This window comes from Schistocerca gregaria, chromosome 7 (genome assembly GCF_023897955.1).
Source record: "Schistocerca gregaria isolate iqSchGreg1 chromosome 7, iqSchGreg1.2, whole genome shotgun sequence".
Taxonomy (NCBI): Eukaryota; Metazoa; Arthropoda; class Insecta; order Orthoptera; family Acrididae; genus Schistocerca; species Schistocerca gregaria.
The window spans coordinates 533,895,643-533,916,880 of record NC_064926.1 but is presented as its reverse complement, the minus strand read 5'-3'; the positions used below and the strand labels follow the sequence as shown (position 1 = coordinate 533,916,880).

The 21,238-nt window shown below is 38.6% G+C and overlaps 2 protein-coding genes across 4 annotated transcripts in view; one reads left to right on the top strand and one right to left on the bottom strand.

Annotated features, from left to right (window-relative positions):
• The window catches only part of LOC126282025 (protein lethal(2)k10201), a 224,791-nt gene extending 222,250 nt beyond the window's left edge, over positions 1-2,541 (top strand). For 2 of the 3 annotated variants that reach the window (XM_049981424.1, XM_049981422.1), the window contains one exon: positions 442-2,538. In XM_049981424.1, coding sequence (XP_049837381.1) covers positions 442-596 — 155 coding nt within the window. In that variant the 3' untranslated portion in view covers positions 597-2,538. Of the gene's footprint in view, positions 1-441 lie in introns of all 3 variants that reach the window. The other variant, XM_049981421.1, reaches the window with a different exon arrangement.
• LOC126282024 (DNA repair and recombination protein RAD54-like) overlaps positions 1-21,238 on the bottom strand; it is a 46,213-nt gene that overhangs the window by 18,737 nt on the left and 6,238 nt on the right. The window contains exons 2-3 of the mRNA XM_049981420.1: positions 16,019-16,357; positions 2,629-2,825 (exon numbers count right to left, since the gene is read on the bottom strand). Of these exons, the coding sequence (XP_049837377.1) occupies positions 2,629-2,825; positions 16,019-16,357 (536 nt within the window). The remainder of the gene's footprint in view (positions 1-2,628; positions 2,826-16,018; positions 16,358-21,238) is intronic.

The window sequence follows — 21,238 nt, the reverse complement described above, 5'->3', positions numbered from 1 at the left end:
TGGCTTCTAAAATTTCCAAGGTGAAAGTAAATCTCTCTGGATAGTTAAACCGAAGGGAACAACATTTTGTATAAGTGTATGAGTTACAAATAACTTAATTTCATTGAAAGGGGAGCAACAATACAATATGCAGGAGATTGTCACTATCAGACAGAACTGGTAGTTCAGTTTACCATCTTTATTCCAAAGACTAAATATGGGATAGTTATTAAAAGTACTTGTTGCAAACTTACTCCCTTCACCATGAACAGTGGCAGAGAACTTAAGTCCTATAGGCAAAGTGAAGAGTTCTTACCCTAGCGCAGAGGCAGTGTTAGCATGGGTGATGTATTCCTTTTTATTATAGTGTTCTTTATGTGGTTTTTTAAAAGTAACTATGTTGTGTTTCTTTCAGCTGAATAATTTGGAGTACTATGCTTTTATCAAAATTATTTGTTTTAGATGGCTTATCCATTATGGGAATTCATCTAAGGCTTGTGAAGGCGTATAAGGAGTCTGCCCTTTCATTTCCAACTGTTATGAAAAAGGAACTGAATTCAAATGTGGTCATATTTTTCATTCTGAAAATCCGCATGAAGAACATCCCAAAAGTGTAACCTTAGATGAAGATATCTAGAATGTGTCCAATAATATTTTGTGTTTTTTAGTGATGTCTTTTTCGAAGAAAGCATATGTTAGATGAAGAATGAGTCAATCTGTAATAGTTTAAATTTGAGAGAGCTTTGTGCCAACCAAAAGCAGATGAAAAACACATATCTCAGCAACACTATGTGATCAAAAATATGGCGACACCTGGCTGAAAATGATTTACAAAGTTTATGGCACCCTCCATTGGTAATGCTGGAATTCAATATGGGGTTTGCCCACCCTTAGCCTTGATGGCAGCTTCCACCCTTGCAGGCATACATTCAATCAGATGCTGGAAGGTTTCTTGGGGAATGGCAGCTCATTCTTCACGGAGTGCTTCACTGCGTAGAGCTACCGATGTCGGTCGGTGAGGCCTGGCACAAAGTCAGCATTCAAAAACATCCCAAAGGTGTTCTACAGGATTTAGGTCAGGACTCTGTGCAGGCCTGGCCATTACAGGGATGTTATTGTCATATAACGACTCCACCACAGGCCGTGCATTATGAGCAGGTGCTCGATTGTGTTGAAAGATGCAACCGCCATCCCCGAATTGCTCTTGAACAGTGGGAAGCAAGAATGTGCTTAAAACATCAATGTAGGCCTGTGCTGTGATAGTGGCACAAAAAACAAAACAACAAAAAAAAAAAAAAACCTAAGGGGTGCAAGCCCCCTACATGAAAAACATGACCGCACCATAACACCACTACCTCCAAATTTTAGTTGGCACTACACACACTGGCAGATGATGTTCACCAGGCATTCGCCATACCCACACCCTGCCACTGGATTGCCACATTGTGTACTGTGATTCATCACTCCACATAATGTTTTTCCACAGTTCAATTGTCCAATGTTTACGCTCCTTACACCAAATGAGGCATCGTTTGGCATGATGTGAGGCTTATGAGCAGCCACTTGACTATGAAATCCAAGTTTTCTCACCTTCCGCCAAACTGTCATAGTACTTGTACTTGCAGTAGATCCTGATGCAGTTTGGAATTCCTGTGTGATGGTCTGGATAGATATCTGCCTATTCAACTGTCAGCGGTCTCTGTCAGTCAACAGATGAGGTCGACTTGTACACTTTTGTGCTGTACATGTCCCTTCACATTGGAAACAGTGGACCTACGGATGTTCAGGAGTGTGGAAATCTCCAATACAGACGTATGACATACATGACACCCAATTACCTGACACCATTCAAAGTCTGTGTGTTCTGCGAAGTGCCCCATTCTGCTCTCTCACGATGTCTAATGACTACTGAGGTTACTGATATGGAGTACCTGGCAGTAGGTGGCAGCACAATGCACCTAATATGAAAACAGTATGGTTTTGGGGATCCAGCTACTTTTGATCACATAGTGTATATTTAGACTATGCATAAATCTGTTATTGTGGGTAAGACGTGGGGAAGTTGCATTCATGGGCTTGAAAGGATCTGATCAGTGTTTTCTGAGGCAGAAAAGGAAGTCATCTTATTGATCAAAATAACTGGTGAACACTACATCAGTCTCCTGGGACAACTAGATGAAACAGTATATTAAAAGGGATCCTAGAATTGAATTTTTTTTTCATCACAAGAATGCACCTGCCCTCACTGATGCTTCTGGAGGAGGAAAACAGAGCAATTTTAGATTTGAAATGTTGAAACACTTATCCTGCTGCATCCTCCAATGTCCACCTGTTCTCAACTCAGATGTATTTAATGTACCGTCAGTTCATCTTTCGGCTTAAGAGATGATCTCATCAAAATGTAATTAGTGTCATTAATGGTTATAGAGTATTAATTTTCAGATGCTCATATTTCATTTCTCCAGTTTGTTATCTTCAGTCTCATATTTTGTAAGTGGTGAATATTTTGTAAGTGGTAAACATCCAGAAATAAATAAATTATATAAGTTTCTTTGTAAACAATGGCAGTTCTCATTACTCACAAAAAGGTACATTTTATATGATTTTTTACATATTTATAATTCTTATACTTATCTAGGTAGCACATACCTGTATATAAAACATTGCTTTCGTTGCCCATCACGCCAAACACGAGCCATAGCTTGGTCGTCGTTTGCAGGATTCCAATCTGGGTCAAACATTACCAAGCGATTTGCACCAATCAAGTTTAACCCACATCCTCCAGCTTTTGAACTAAGCATAAATATGAAGTCAGGACTCAGCGGGTCATTAAATTTCTCTACCACCTGAATCAGTAAATACATAATTATTTGTTACATAATCACACAGCATTCGAAGGGCTTAATAGTCTTCTAATTAATGTAGAGTCAACAGAAAGAGATGAAATAAGACAGCTGCTAAATATATAAAAGATAGCAAAGTATTTGTTAAAGCAGCTGTAGAAAGTTTTATGTTTAAAACTTTTTCAGAAATACATTTCAATAACTATATCTTATGTGCTCATTACTTGGCCCTTATCTGCATATATAACTCTTTTGCTGTTTTAGTCAAGTGGGTAAATTGTTACCACAGTGCTGTGGTAGTACTGCATGTGTTTGCTACTCAACCCCGAAAGCTTTTGTCAGTGTCAAGTGTAACATGCAACTCCCATCAACTTCATTGTTGGCTTATAATTTTTTTTATTTCAAAACTGAATACATTTGCAACCACTCTCTATTTATTATAGGATGAGATAAATGTCTTTACCTTCCAAGAAATTGCTGAAGTTTTCGTCTTCATTATCACTTCCAGTCAATACATCTAATAGCTCTTCATCAAAGACGATAACTTTGTTCGGCAGATTAAAAAAAAACAATGCACTATAATGCCAATACGACTCTCCACTCCCCCCACACTGGCAGGCACTATTTTTACTGAAATAACTACCAAGAATGTCTTCTCAATACTGCTACATATTCTTGTGCCTATGAACATGGTGATGGAATCCTGTCACAGAACTGTGATGAGTGCTACCTTGAATACTAAGTTGAAGGTACAACTATGCACAATGATCAATCGTTGGCAGCAATGGTACAAGGATTTTCATTACCACAGCAATGATGTAGCTGCAGTGTTTTGTTTGTTCTCCAACTGATCTGGAGGTCTCAGGGTTCGAACACATTTCTCACCCTCTGCTTTACTGATGTAAGTAATTCATTGTGGATGTCAAGGTATAGTGTCATTTTCATGGGTTACAGTGGGAGACGGTAGTTTCTCGCATATCAATAAAACAAACCAACTGCTTCCAATGTAAGAACAAAGTATACCTAGATTACGTAAAATACAAGGTGTACATAAAACCCGGGAACACTTTCAATTATTTATTGAACTAAACATTGTACAGATGTCATACATATTGGATTTTGAAGAGCAACTTTGAAAGGTATGTGTGTGGTGTTGTTGTGTTTTAAAAAAAGCTAGCCCTGCATGGCACCGTTGACTGTGGCAGTCACTTCCCATATTCTCTCCCAGAGTCCTGCTACATCCCATGGATCTTTAGTAGGCCATTTCCTGAAACAGCTATCCCTTCTGTAGCATAGATGATCCATCAATGCAGCAACTCCGTTTTCAGGTACCCACAAACTTCACAATGAAAATGGAGTGGAGCCCCGTCCTGCTGAAAGATGAACGGAGAGTCCGACTGCATTTCTGAGGCATCAGCCATTCCTACATTATGTCCAAGTAGGAATATCTAGTGACACTGCTCTCGGCAAAGAAGAATGGACGGTACAGTTTTCGACGTGACAAGGCACAAAAAAATTTACCTTTGGGGAATCACACTCAAATTCAAGGCATTCATGTGGGTGCTTTGTACCCCAGATTCCACAATTATGCCTGTTCATTTTCCCATTAGTGTGAAAAGTTGCTTTGTTGCTAAAAATTAAGTGATCAACAATGCCATCCCCATCCACATTCAATTGTTGCAACTGCAAACAAAACTCAAAGCGCTTGTCTTTGTCATTGTCATTGAGCTTTTGCACTAGCTCGAATTTGAATGCTTTCATAGATAACTTCTGTCGCAGGACTTTCCACACTGTCATTCAAGCCACTTCGAGCTCACGGGATGCATGATAAACCGATTTCTTTGGACTCCTTATGAATGTCTCTCGTACGCACTCCATACTCATTTCACTCACACTGGGGTGTCTGCTTCTCTTTGCTGGGCACAAGCAATGCATTGTAAGGAATTTGTTGTGTCAGCTGTAAATGGCCTTCCTTGTTTTTGTCGAACTCCAACACACAGAAAGTTCACTCCGCACCTGAACTCGCCATGTTTGCAACTAGCGCTAACTAACCAAGTTGCCAAACCACGCTGTGGCGGTATACATGGAAGAAAAAAAAAAAAAAAAAAAAAAAAAAAAAAAAAAAAAAAAAAAAAAAAAAAACTTTCAGGGTTTCTCTCCAAAATGACATATGTATGAAATCTGTACAATGTTTGGTTCTTGTGCAATAAATAATTGAAAGTGTTCCCAGACTTTATGTACACCCTGTAAATAAAGAACAATGCTCACTAGTATAGTGCTGTATAATGTCAGGCCTTTGCTGATACTTTTGTGCAAAAAACTGAAATGTCTATCATAACCATTTTAGCAGAACAAGTGGCAAGCAAAAAGGCCTTGTATGTCATTTAGTCAAAGAACTCACAAAACTTACAAGACCATAAAAGGCTGGAAAGCAAATGGCATTTGAATGAGGTCCATGACATGAGAGGGAAGATAAGGAGGATGCAGAGGAAAGCCTGTTATTTGACAGACAATCACACAAAAGACAAATGGAGAAGTTTTCATTAGCCTTTTTTGCCCACAGTAGAATTTCAATTAATTAAATATTAATATGTTCTTTTTTTTAACAAAAATTGTCTCTACTGCAAAAGAGTTAATTGCTAATGACCTGTTTCACACATCTTCCAATTACCTACAAGCAATAAAAAAAAGCTTTTGTTACATAAAAAACACAAACCAATCAGATGGTGCTAATGGTGAAGTATAAAAATTACTGTACTTGCCTTAATATAATGGAAGGGGCTTTAGTCAGATAATGGGAATAAAGAAACTGGCAGTTTAATTTATCATAATGCAAGTTTCTATACTTCTGACACCACTGAGAACATTTAGTAATGTTAAACATTATTTTTGTATACTGATAATAAAAAATTAAATTATAATAGGAACAAAATCAACAAATCATAAAATTCACTTTGCACAATTTTGTTCCAGTAACATTCATAATTGTGTTCTCTTTTAAAAACCAACTATTTAATTTTAGTCTGCTACATGAAGCAAACATTTACTGTCTCAATCTGAAACACATTTTGATGCAACACTTGTCTTATTACTGTGTTTTCCACAGACAGCAGCAGGGAACAGTTGATTTTCCCAACTTCTCGTACTTTACCTTCGAAGGTGCAGCTTCTTTGCAGCATAAGTGGCACTGTTCATGTTCCTGGCTCTTCTGTGATGGTGAATATTCAACAGTGCAGCTAAGTTTTCACTGTGTGATGCTTTCCATTGCCATTATTGCTGGCTTCTGAAGCCCGTATAAATTTCAGGCCCATTTATCTACATGTGGCCTTATTAGTTCAAGAGCCGAGTTAGTGAGGAAAACCATCCTGCTATTAAGCTAATTCTTTTTCCAAATTGGAAAGCTGAGAAGAAAGTCTGATATTCATTTATTGCTGTTATATTAATGACTGTGAATAAGAGAGATGTAGGCCATCTTCTTGTTCCTCTCTTCGTGCTGTAATGTCTTGCCATCTTGTCTATGGTGTCCACACTCTTTTGTAGAATTACTGTTTTTTGAGTCCTCACAAATCAACCTTTCTGACTGATAAGTCAAAAGTATCAACAGCAGTCGCTTTGGTTTCCCGTGGACTAGAGTTGCTGTGACAGTAACTGGTGACCTCTGTGTCTGAGGGCCAGTATATATGAAGATGGATGAGTGTATGTCATCTGTTCAACTGCAGGGTGCCAACGAGTGTCAGGTGAAAATCATTCTACAGTGTCTCAGCAAGCTCCACTGAAGTGTAATACCGATCCATAGTAACAATCTGGCCCGATTTCTCACTGGGTTTTATTAGTGTCTCTGCAATACCCATTGATCCATTTAGATGCTGTGCATTTCCAGACTTTCTTCTTTAGACGTACCTGCTGATAACATATCTAGTCTCCGAATCAGACAGCATTCTAATTAGAATGGCATGTTCTCCTTCTCTTTTAAAAACACCTTGAATGGGCAGTGAACACAGAAGAAGGACAACATCTCATCTTCTGTGGTGTGTAGATCAGGAATAGGATACAATGAAATGAAGAATTCAAGCTTGTATTCTTATCATCAAACCTCAATATTTTAGTCAACTGGAAAAAATCAGGTCTGACTCATTGAGCCATAGTACACTTGTTGGCCCTGAAGCACAAACCACAAATCTTGGACAGTTATCTTATTATAACAATTTGAACCCGTGATTAGTAAGAGCCCTGTATAACAAAATAACTCATTTATATTGGTGTGCTGAATTCCTAGTTGGGAGACCCCTTCAACTGAGTGTAGTTTTATTAGTTTCATAGAATGGGGTGTAAGTGACCTGTATAGCCTCTTTCAGAGACTCAGTTTCTCCTTGTTGTCTTAGTCCCATTCTTTCCTGCACTCTATTTTAGTCAGAAATCTGATATTCTCGAGATAGCTCCTTCACATACTCATGTCCACTTTTGGCAATGAATTTATCGTAGTTGGTATCATTGGCATCCAGTGGGTTGGGCTGAACCTCTTCTCCATTCTCAGATGGTGAATCAGTTCCAATTTCTTCCACATCATCATCCACTTCAGTTTCACCTAAATCTGATTCATTCAGGACTTCTTCGAGCACTCCTTCAATAGAACTATCAAGTAAACATTGCCTATTCATGTTACTTGTTCAACAGCAACAGAAACAATGAAAACAAAAATGGTTGAATTCATAAAAATATGTTTGGAGAAAACAATGCAAAAGTTTGTTTCATTTTAAAAGTTTAAAACCAGTCTCAACCATCTGAAATCTTTCCTTGGTGTTATTTACGCCACGGAGGGGGTTGGGGGGTGGGGCTTTTAAGGCCCATGGAGAATAAAAACAAATAAATCAGTTTTAATTAACAAATCCTATGATCACTCAATTGTAGATGTGGTAATGGACAATTAGTTTTGATTTCAAGTTCATATATTGAAATACTTAGTTACAACACATAAATATTGAGCCAGTGGGCCTACAAAGCACCCCCCCCCCCCTCCCCCCGTTGGTAATGGTCGCGTTAGTACTGATTCTGAGCTCAATAACATTTTTAATACAACTTTACTCATCTTGCCATTCCTGGTCCAAAGCTGAAGACTGCGTTATTTGCTTTAAGACTAAGTTATTGAGGATTTGCTGCAGTGTTGTCCAGCAAAGAAAGTGGCACAAGAAATTTTGACCGCCGCAGAGGTCTTGCACAGCAAAGCAGTAACACGAGGTGCCAATGAGATGCTAGGTAGAAGCAATCTCGTAGTTCCAAGGCGTCAATGCTGCTGGCCTCTGCCATGAAATAGCATCACAAGGTGAAAGCAGGCCAGTTTCGTTTGAGGTCATATCCTGTCCACTTCAGGAAGTTAATGTCAGAGTAGAGCCATTGTGCTGGCTACTTACCGTGACAGAGCCCGTGTCACCTGTCAGAGGACTCCCGTGAACAGTGCCTATGCGCCAACGCTATCAGAACTGTTTCGACAAGTGTCTACAAACTTGTATTTTCTAGTGACTGTAGTGAAGCCACAGTACGGCCATGATGAACTTGTATCAATACACCACTCAATAATTGTGACTCAGTGTGTTCTGAACTGCAAGTGCACACGTGCAGTTTCATAGCTACAGCCGAGCCTGGCGAGCAAAGATAGATTGTGTTGGAATTAATAAAGTATTACTTATTCAGAGTGCTCTAATTAACTGTATTATTATTGGCCACCCAGTGTCCAAGAAGTCAGCCACAACATTTCCATTACTTGGCTAATGTGCTTTTGCTGTTTTAAGGTAAGTACAATAATTTCAGTATGTCACCATTATATCTTAATCTTGGCGACTGACGGGCCTGATAGGATCATGTGTTTTATATAACAAAATTTTTTTTGTTATTACTTGCAAATAATCTGAACCATGCGAAATGTGTCATTAGCAATAAAGCCTTTTACAACAAATTGTTTTTTTTCCCCTCTTTCTTTTTGGAAAAGCAATAACTTTTGATGCACCTGAGTCATGGAGTGAAGTGATGTGTACTAACATATTGGTTTATTAACAATATTGTGTGATTAAGATTCAGCTGAGATAGTCCTCAAGCAAGAAGAAGATAGAAAGATTAGTGTTCAAAAGTCACACCAATATCTGGATAACTGGGACAGAGCATTAGCTCTCTTTGGTCAAGAATGGCCAAAATATTAACCATAGTTGTTTTAATGGAACAACCTTAGCATTTGCCTCAGGTAATTTCAGGCAACCAAGAGAAACCTAAATACGGAGATTTAAATTCAGCTCTTCTGATATATAGGAGTCCTTTCAATAAAATGAAAATGCATACAAAAAAACCTGCTAACAAGAGCACAGAGGATGTAACGCTACATCGAAGAAAAACAACATTTTGTGTATTTTAACCCTCATGTCTTATTACCTTGGAAATAATTACATCTTTTACTCCTGGATGCTTAATCTATTTCCTTTACTATCATTCCCTATTGATCAACTGCTGTTATTCTTGGATGTGGTTTGCTGCATTCTGTGTGTCCCACTCTTCACAATAGTATTGTCATACAATGTCTCCATTGAAGCCTCTCTTTTCCGTCTGAACCACTTTCTTGGGGCTAGAGTCTTTTATTTATATTTTTATCTTCTCACTTAAAGACTTCCACATAACTCAATATATCCCCTTCCTTAGTATGCATATTCAATTTGAGGATCGAAATGTACTTTGTCAAATCTTCATCATAATGTAATTTAACTTTTATTCAATACAAGAAGGAGAAAGTAGCATGAAGTGTTAAATTGTGTTAGTGAAAAATCTCAAAGCAAGCATTATGCACATGAATTTAAGAGATATGACAAGCAATGGCAAAACCATCTAAAACACTATATATATAGTGAAACAAACTAAGGCACAAATCATAAATACTTCATTACTTTGGTAAAGGAAAAGAAACAATTTAGGTACAAAAAGCATACACAGGCCTCAGTTATTTTTCCTCAGTAATTAAGAAGAAATATGTACTTCAAATAACCATTTTAGTGCAGCAGATGTACTTTTTAATCCACAACAAACACCTGCTAACATACAATTGTTTCCAATATAAAAATACAAAAGAAATTACAATGACAGGCATTAAGAGAAAGCATGGTATTAAAAATGTGTATAAAGCCCCCAAATCCTGATTTAATATACCTGAAGATGGAGTAGCTTTTTGAAGTAGGTTTCTTCTAATTTACTAGTTTACATTTGGATGACAAAAGTATGAATAATATTGCATAGTACTGGCACAGTGGTAGTTTATTGCTAATACCATGTTCAGTCTGAGTTTCAATGACTTGCTTGTATTTTGTTAATATATAGCTGGTCTCATCCCTGAAGGCTCTACAGAATAGATGAATGAATTAGTCCCAATTTAACCAGCATCTCTTTCTTTCTGCCCTCCTTAGTAACTACTAATAGTAATTGGGTTTGTTGTAAAATACTAGAATTTAATGTTATGTTTCTGGCAACACTATCAAATATTAATGGGTATTTTATCTACTGTGATGTAGCTATTGATGTGATATACATGGTGTCCCACCTAAACTTTTCACTGCCAGTATCTCTGGAACCACAATAGATATTGACAATCGGCTATCATGGTATGAATGTACAGTAGTGGCTCATGAAAGTAAATACCATCAGACATTTGAGACATTCTAAACCATGTGCAAATATTGATTTCACCGCAAATGTCTGTTTTTTTTTTTTGTTTTTTTTTTTTTTTTAATTCCCTACATTATTCCATATGCAGTCAGTAACATGAGAAATCATGATAGTAATAGCACTGGTTGCATCGCAATACGTGAATTACATCCCGAGAAATTGGAATGCAAAATTGACACGTGAAATGAATTAAATGCACCGCCACTGCACTTCCCGTGATGCAAGTGTGACCAGCACGTGGCTCACAACCATGATGTGATCAACATACTATGATGCAACAAATGCTACACTTACCTATTGCTATGTGCACTGTTAGTATGTGGCCTAGAAAACGTACGAGTGGTCATTCACCCACAACGAAAACGACAACACGGTTTATTGTATGTGCTTTACCGAACTTTTTGACAGTATTACAAACAAAATACCGTATTCTCGGACTTCTTGCCATGCGGCCAAACCAAAAACGTATCATCCACATAACGATAAAAAATAGATGGACGGAGTGGAGCCGAATTTAGTGCACGTTCCTCAAATTGTTCCATGAAGTAGTTAGCCAATACAGGGGATAACGGAGAATCCATGGCCATTCCATCCCTCATTTCATAAAATTTCCCGCCATACAGAATGTAGGTGGTCGTCATGACATGTCGAAACAACTGTACAGTTTCCGGAAGAAAGTGTTCTGCCAGAAATTGCAATGTGTCCTCAATAGGAACCTTGGTAAAAAGTGAGACCACATCTAGGCTAACTAAAATATGATTTGGACCAACTCTAATCTGTTTGATTTTCACAATAAACATTTGAGAGTTTTTGATGTGGTGTTCACAATGGCCAACTATGGGAGTCATTAAATTAGCCGAGAATTTCGCTAGCGCCTGTATGTAGAAGATCCAATGGCACTAATGATGGGTCTTAAAGGGACATTATCTTTATGGATCTTAGGTAATCCGTAAAGCCTTGGAGGCCTAGGGGCTCAAACTTTAAGATTTTTTATGACATTTTCTGGAAGACCAGAATTTTTCAAGAGCTCCGTTGTTTTTCTGCTATATGACAGAGTTGGATCCCGTCTCAAACATTTATAAGTGCTATCCTCCAATTAAGATGCTATTTTGCTATGATAATCTTTAGCATCAAGAACCACTGTGGCCTTACCCTTATCTGCTGGCAGAACAACAAGATCTTCATCCCCCTGTAACGCATGGAGACCCTCTCTTTCTTCTCTACTAATATTAGATTTGGGAGGCTTGGCTGAGGCTAAAATGCGACTGGTGGTAAGTCTTACCTCGTCAGCGTCGTCCTGTGAAAGATGTCGAATAGCCTGTTCCACTCCACTAATAAAATCCAAGATAGGAACAGTGCGTGGTGTAGGAGCAAAATTCAGTCCTTTATTAAGGGCCGAAATAGTTCCTTCGCCCAAATTCTTGCTTGACAAGTTGACGACAGTGCATGCTGGTTCATGAGATGAACCCAATCTTTCCGTGCCTGCAAGCCGCTCAAATTTCTTAGTTTGTTTAGCCGTTGTATTGCTATAATGAGCCCTTTGATGAGCTGCCGTTGACATATAGACCCACTCCCAATCTAAAGCTGAGAGGACTGCAGACAAATGGAGATGGCAGTTATACAAACAGCGAGCATTAGTATCCAGTTCATGCCTGGTGTGTCGTATCCTTTCTCTGACAATAGCCTTGCTGGTTATCCGTAAAATATTACTCACTCCTGCAGACCTTATGTGATGTTTAACCACAGCAAACTTGGGTATGATCTCCTTATCCCGACATCGTTGCAGAAATGCCAAATTACTGCGCAACTGAGCCTATTTCACGCGTAGCTTCTCCAATTGACGAACCTGGCGGGCAATGTCCTAGCCATAGAGGAACGTAATATGAGAACGAAGTCTTTCACGACGGCACTGTTGAATAAAATATTCTCGGATTTCTTGCTGCGTCAAATCTTGGTAAAACCTCGAGCTTTCGACGATATTCACCACCATCGTCACCGTCAGGAAACTGACTGGCTAAGCAGCAGCTGTGGTGGACCTTATGTAGCCCCAGGATGGCTTGTGATTGGACGGCGAATACGTCATGGTGTCGCAGATGTTGTCGACGCCTGCACTGGTGGCGGCATCACTCCCGGAGTATCTAAGACCAACGGCAAATCTCTCTGACACTTCTCCATATCGAGCGCTCGCTTCCATGCACCACTAAGATTGTAACCATTGTCACGATTAAAATTGTTATCGCACATTCTAATTTCTATCGCCTCTTTAATTACCGAGTCCCAGTATGTGGAGGCACGAGACAGAACTTTTGTTTCATCGAACAAAATTTCATGTTTCCTAGTGAGGCTATGCTTCGCAATTGTCGATTTTTCCAGCTCCCTATTTTTAATGTGACGTTGATGTTCTGTACAGCGATCGGAAATGGTCCGGACTGACTGACCGATGTAACTACTTCCACATTCACAAGGAATTTTGTAAATACCAGGAATCCTGAACCGAGGCAGTCCTTCACAGGACGCAACATCCCCTTGCTTTTCCTTGGAGGTCGACAGATCGGTCTTAAACCTCGTCTACGAAGGATCCGGCCTATTTTACTGGAAATAGAACTGAAGAAAGGAAGAAACACGCTAGGTAGTTCATCATGCGAATAATCATTATTTTCACGTTTCTTTCTCTTGCAGAACGCTGACTTTACATCCTGTGAACCATCTGCTTGCTTTTCTTTGCACCAGTACACTGCCGAGATAGAGGGCAAACTGCCGTTTCTAGATGTACTGGTGCAAAGAAAAGCAGATGGGCGGCTTGGTCACTCTGTGCACCGCAAACCAACGCACACAGATCTATATCTTGTCGCAAAGAGTTTCCATCATCCAGTTCAGAAGAAAGCCGTTCTAACTACATTGATATATAGAGCAAGAAATGTGTCTGACAAAGACCATTTAAATTCTGAAATTAATCACCTTAAATATGTGTTTCGTAGGAACGGCTATGGTTAGGATCCTTCGTAGACGAGGTTTAAGACCGATCTTTCGACCCCCAAGGAAAATCAGGGGATGATGCGTCCTGTGAAGGACTGCCTCGGTTCAGGATTCCTGGTATTTACAAAATTCCTTGTGAATGTGGAAGTAGTTACATCGGTCAGTCAGTCCGCTGTACAGAACATCAGCGTCACATTAAAAATAGGGAGCTGGAAAAATCGGCAAATGCGGAGCATAGCCTCACTAGGAAACATAAAATTTTGTTCGATGAAACAAAAGTTCTGTCTCAGGCCTCCACATACTGGGACTCGGTAATTAAAGAGGTGATAGAAATTAGAATGTGCGATAACAATTTTAATCGTGACAATCGTTACAATCTTAGTGATGCATGGAAGCGAGCGCTCGATACGGAGAAGCGTCAGAGAGATTCGCCGCGGATCTTCGATACTCTGGGAGCGATGGCGCCACCAGTGCAGACGTCAACAACATCTGCGACACTGTGGCGTATTCGCCATCCAATCACAACCCGTCCTGGGGCTACATAAGGTCCACCACAGCTGCTGTTTAGCCAGTTAGTTTCCTGACGGTGACAAAGGTGGTGAATATCGTCGAAAGCTCAAGGTTTTACCAAGATTTGACGCGGCAAGAAGTCCGAGAATATTTTATTCAACAGTGCCATCGCGTAAGACTTCGTTCTCAAACGAAATACCGATAACCACTGGCCAGTGTAAAAAAAGTCAATGGCTATCAAAGGGTCCCATAGAGAGATACAGTAGTATCGTAGTTGTACATCAATGACAAAATGGTACATGCCACATACAGGACATGACACTGAACTCTTTAATGACTGTGACACAACTGGACCATTGCAGATGGGGGCAACGGATACATAAATGTACAGTAGTACCAACAAAACAAACATACATCTCCTTTGTAACACACAAAATGTACGCTGGTGTGCAATCATGTCTCGTAGCCCAAACGCTACAACGTATGCTCGAAGAGATCACCATTTGCTTGGTAAAATTGCAGTGCGCTCTCCATCATCGATCCACTTCCAGCTGTCAGTATTTGTGGTGTAATTGCAGCACATGCAGCTGAAATGCAGGCTTTCATGTTGGCCATTGTTGTTTGGACCTGCTGATACACATCTTTCACATGTTCCCAGACAAAAAGTCCATGAGGGCGAGGTCTGGCAACTGTGTTGGAACTACCTGAATGGGACTGCTTTGTCCAATCCATCAGTGAGGGAATTGTTGATTTAGCACCTGTCGTGCCATCAAGGTATTATACGCAGGGGATTCACAGTGTTGCTACAAATGAAGGGGGTAGGTCTTTCATTAATCCAGATAAGGTACATCTGGGGAACAGCTCATACTATCTTCTGTTAAAGAGTGCCATCAATGAAATATAGGCCAATGATGTGATGACCAACAATATCACACTTTACAATGACACTCCACTGACATTTATGTTCAACCTGGTGAATCCAGTGTGGGTTTTCTGGTCACCATTAGTGCATATTGTGTAAGTTGATGTTCCCATTGTTTGTAAATGTGGCCTCAATGTTAAACAGTACCCAACGCATAAAGTCATGGCCTTGCTGCAGAACTCATTGACAATATTCCATATGACTGTGAACGCCGTTGCCATGGAGACCTTAATGTAGTGCCATGTGATATGAGTGGTATCTATGCCTGCACACGATATGCATCATACATGTTCGAACCATTCCCATCTGTATCTCCAGTTCACAAATACTTGCATGAAGGTTTATTGCAGCGACCAACAGAACAGCCACCTCTGCTGCTTCATGTGTTACACCTCTGGTCTGGATCCAGATTTGTGGAGACAACTGCCCTGTGATGCAAAGACCTTTAACAGTATTCATGAAGGTAGGGCGCATCAGATGATGTCTATTAGGGTAGCACTGGGCTGGCACATGTGCCATTTTTGTGACATTCTCCATACAGTGATATATCAACCATTTCCATACCATGTCAAATTTCTAGAACTGATAGTCTGTACATAGATAAATACAACATGCACGAGGGACACCATTATTTTCATATCAATGTTTGTGGCAGGAATCCCTATTATTACTTTCCACCCTCGTGATAACATGAAAGTAAGAATAAGTGCGTCAAAGACATCGCAATTACAAGCAACATGTGGGTCACGCTTGCATTGTAGGAAGTGCAATAGCAGTGCATTTTATTCATTTCATGCGTCAACTTCACATTCCAATTTCTCGAGATGTAATTGAGGTACTGCAATGCAACCAGTGCCATTATTATTGTGATTCCACATGTTATTGATTGTGTATGGGATAATATGGGGTGCCCAAAAAAAGTGTTGAAAGAAATATTTACTTGGGGTTTAGAATGTCTCAGAGTATTTACTTTCGTGAGCCTCTGTCATAAGCCGTTTGCCAATATCTATTGTGATTCCAGAGATATTGGTGGTGGGACACCCTGTATATGGAAGTATATGTATAAGAACATAAATAAAATCTGTTTACTCACCTTTGCTCGTTTCTTGATTGTCATGGTCCCATCAAGACGAACATACGGGTAATTGCGTAGCCGGCATAGCTTCTCAAACACATCTAATGTCTGTGTGTAGTTGGATACCAGAACCACTTTGTCATTAGTTGTTGTCTTCACAACAGCTAAAATACAATCCAGAAGCATCAGTTTGCCAGACAACTCTGGCATTACAGTCCGTCCGTCATACTTTGCTGGCATATGCTCAAGTGCTTTTTCAAAACCTTCGCTTTGAGACTGTATTTTGTCAAGCACCAAGTCAGGATGATTGCATAACTTCTTCAGTGATGTTATCGAAGATAGTGCTGACAGACTCACCTTTGTAACAGAAAGAATGCCCAAAATACACATTGTTTTACAGGTGACAGTTTATATATGATAATTGAACAACACACATAGATTCAAGAAATCTTACACAATCATAATCAAAAACTCATTAAAATTAAGAAAATGACCATCTGCAATAATTACGTAAAATGATCAGATCAAATATAACTATGTATACGAGGAGAGAAAACAATTCATCTAAATGAGACACAGAAACAATGATAAACTGCTGGATTTTCTTCAGTGTTAACACTATACTAACACCCCCCCCCTCCCCTTCCAGTTCATTGTCCTTTCTCAGAACCTATGCACTGTTCGGCGCCATTCCTATTTCGTGAGTAGTGATCTATCCTCGCCTGCACAAACTCTCCACTGGATTTTTCACTGAAATGTAACTATGTTTTAAACAGTGGAACTGTGGTGTTCATTGTTGTTGTTTCAAAGTCACAGCTGGTCACATTTAAATGTTTACAGATTTAAATGACAGACCCTCCCAACCGCTCTTCTCCTCCCAATACTGCACATTTAACCTTACTTTTATAAGCTTTCTCGTGCTTTATTTTTGTGACTGCCTCTCCATGAACTGAGTACATAGTAAGCATAAAAGTCAACTATCGAGGTAGCTATGAATTTGTAGGAGAATCAGAAGTTTTCTCGTATTTCTCTTTTCAATCAGTGGTGCTGTCTAATTTACATAAATGAATGTAAATGGTTCATTCATATAGATATTAAACACTAAAAAATTTCACTAAAATATTGTATTAGTTGTGTTTATAATCAGCACCAAAACACTGAAGAGCAATGGCATAAGGAGGAGGTCAGTGGGCCTCTCACAGAAATTGGCATGAAAACTTGCCAGAAATAGAAAACATATAACATTTAAATATTGGATTCAACTGTATCTAGAACTGAAGTACAATGCACGTGTTGCAGTGGGACAAGAAAATTAAGAAAGGTAAGCTACAAATAGAGATTATAACTGCGTATTTACAGCCACTGATGCATTTAAAAGCTTAATTTCACTAACACACGTTCCCATTAATGACTCAGCACTAAGGTGAACACTTCCATTATGTGGTAAAAGATGTGAAAAATTACTGTTATTTTAACTAGCAAGCAACAAAAAGCTTACAGTTATACTTTTGCAAAAGACTTAAGAAACAGTCAAGAAAATTAGGTGTCATGAGAAGAACCAGCCATAATTTTAAGTAAGCCTAATTTCTTTCATGCAGGACACAACAGTTGTTTGTAATAAAATGGAACCAAGAATCATTATTAAGGTTTAACAAGATTTTGGAAAGGATACATGTTACCCGTTTGATAAAGCAAACAAGTAAAGAAACACATTCTAACAAGCACAGGAGTTGGGACCTATTTCAGTCCAATACAGAATGCTTCGAGGAACAGTAATACTGTAACCTGTTGGTCAAATCTTAAATAACTCTCTCAGCAGCTCTGTATAGAAGAGCAAAAAACTTTGCACTGTATATGCATACAGAATGGTTCACCTGCATCGTCCTTTTTATGGGTTCTATAGTTTTTGGAACAGTGATGTAAGAGTGCAGGAACTTTTAACGTAATGAGTAGTTCAATACTGGGAACTTTTAACAGGTATGAGTAACATGCACACATGCAGACAGCCCAGGAATGGGTAATGATTACAATCAAACCAGTCTGTTTAGTGTCAACTTTCTCTTAGCTGGGTTGGACTGAGCAGCCAGCAGACTGGGCACAATCTACCCATTTTTATATTTGTATCACAACAGAGGATTAAACTGGTAGCAATAACTAAACTACACATGAACAATGAACTACACTCAGGTTACATTTATTTCTTGTAACGTATTTCAATGAAGGTACACAGTTAAATTACTGCTACATGGTGAAGCTAGACAAAACACTTTAGTGGCCCAATGCCTGAACATGAACATTATTTAAATGGTTGAAAATCAAATCACTATGTTTAGGAGAGTGGAACAATGTCTGGCATGGGGGTGGGACACTGAGGCCTGTTAGAGCTCATCCAATAACAATGTTGTGTAACCCACTTTTCAACATAACACTCATCCTAGCACATAAGCACTTCTACAGGAGACCAATATCAGACATATAATAGGTGTTCAGGAAATCCCATTACAAACTTCTAGCACTAGTCAAGGGGGGTGAGAACATGATACTTTGAATAAGAACCCATGTCCAGAAAAGTACCATTTCCATTCCAAATTGGATGCAATTCATATGTTTAACTCATCCGTGTCTGCTTGAGGAAAGCAGTAAATAATTAGGTAACAATTCGAAAGGAAACTTAACAAAACACATATTTATTTTTTAGGTTCATCTGATTGTATTAACACTCAAACATTAGAATCTGTATGTACAGTATGCTGGATTCTTTATTGTTTTGGAATTCTTCATTGTTTTGGAACGATGTAAACATGTAATGCTTGTGTGTTGATACAAACAAATGTGCTCAAGTGATAAATGGATGTTTCTTTATGTTTCCTTTCGAATTTTTACCTAATAATTATACTTCGCCACACCTAAGTCAATTCCTCAGGCAGAAGAGGATCAGTTAAACATCTAAACTGAAACCATCTTAGAACAAAAAAGGTATGTTTCCATTTCTGGGTTCCTATTCAAAAAGTTATGTATGCAGTCCGCTCTACAAGTTCTAGGAGTTTTTAACGGGAATTTCTGAACACCCTGTGTGTTATAGGTAGAGAAAGAAAAGAAAGGTGGAGTACTTGAGGATGGAAAACCACTAGGAGGAAAAGGCAGGCTTACTCTGAAACAAAGTGATTCTCTTCAGTTATTTTATGAGAGAGCTATCAAAAAAAACGCACACAATTTAGAGGCAATGAGGCATGCGGTGTGGGCAAATTTTTTTTCCACAAACACCAAGGAGCAATCTGTTTCCGAAAGACGATTGGTGTAAGTTCAACAACAGAAATGAGACATATTCACATAAACACTCATTACCAGAACTTGTTTTGAATGTAATTAAGCTCACATTCAGGTTTCTTGCAAACCCTGATTTATTGAGGAAGTGTCTTCACGGAAAGACACAGAATGCAAAATGAAAGCCTCAATAATTTAATTTTGATTAGATGCTAAAAAAGGACATTCTGGGGACTTTAAGTACTCAAAATAGGTGTCTGTGATGCAGTTTTATGTTACAATAATGGAAAGAATGGCATAATTAATGTACTGAAGAGAGTTGGTATAGATCCTGGTGTGTTTCCAACAAAAGCATTTTACACCATCGACAAGAGCAGGGTCAAGAAAGCTAATAGATCAGTGCCTTACCTGCAAATACAGGACAGGAAGATTCGAAGAGGAGAGAAGAGAAACCTGGTGGATGAGGAGTATCAGTATGAAGGATTTTAAAATTGAGGTAAGCTTATTACACGTAAAAGTATGAAGAAAATCTTTGAACCTAATTTTATATGTTTTACATTTTTTTACGTTATGAGAAGCCTTTTCGCAAAAAGTATATGCACTAATGCTATGAAATTTTCAGGAACTGTTCGCAACTTGTTGCTGTCTCCCTGAAACTATAAAATATGAGATCCTGCAATTACATTCTGATTTTTAGATGATTATATGTAGGGAAAAAAATGGATGTGCAAAATAAAAACTTCATTAATGATACAATTTGCACCATAAATTAATAAATGTAGTTCAGTGGTCTTATAACCTTCTCAGGACACTACAATAAAATTTTCAGATTAACTGCACAATTAGATTATGACTTTTTATAAAAAACACATTAAAAAATTAATATTAATCCTGCATATTTTATTTTTCCATTAAAACACAGCTCTTTTGCTTTACACATGCAAAATTTTAGATTTGTACATTACTAAATATGGGTGTAATGCTTCTTTTTTTAAAAAATAAACATTTACAGTTTCCGTTACATCCTCCCTGAAGTACCAAATCACCCTCAAAATCAAGAATGAAAGTTCCAGTGTCCACTTTGTTTCCAGCGTGCATCACACAACACACCCAATGTGTGAAGGTAGACCCCTCACTTCTCCAAGTTTTTGTATAATTCCTCATCCATCTGCAGTGTTAAGTTCCAGTGAAAAATTAGACCCTATACGATGCTCAGCTGAGATAGCCGGGAAGAACTTAAAGTGCTCAAATATTTAATTGGAAAAGTAAGAACATTATACTAAAATTGCTACAGCTGTGCCCAGACAGGCACTGGTGAATCAATCTGTCCGAGAGAAAGAGAAGTGTCTGTTAAGAAGGTGCCCTATTGCCACTCTTTTTCATAATAGTGATGGACAAGCTTATAAAATCTATTGAAATGATCAATGAATCCAATGTCCTACTTTGCTGGGTGGATAAAAAGAAGTTGAGGTGCAGAAAAGGCTGGTGGGCTGAAGCAGTATGTTTAAAAATTTTGGACTGAAGATAGCATCACCAAGACCATACATGTGACCTTCAATAGGAAAGGGCAAAGCTTGAATTTAATATTTGGAAGGGACAAAATCAGAGTCAGTTTCCCTTTTCAAATACCTCAAAAGCATAACTTCATAAAACAACAGTATCAACCTGGAAATATTCAGAGAAAACAGAAAGCATCCAACATTTACAGTCTAGTCTCAAACCTTCCAGGGGCATGCAAAATACCAGGAAAAAAAAGAAAAACAACCATGCACAATACATATTTGTGCCACTTCTTGTTTACAGTTTAGGGACATATAATCTACTACAGCAGAATCCAAGTGACAGAAATGAGATTCATAAGAACTATGAACCAAATTACTAGAAAGGACAAGGTAAAAAAATTGGCCAGATGGGAGTAGGACTCGCACACTGATGGTTCCGTACATACTTAATTATGTATGTAGACTGTTCATC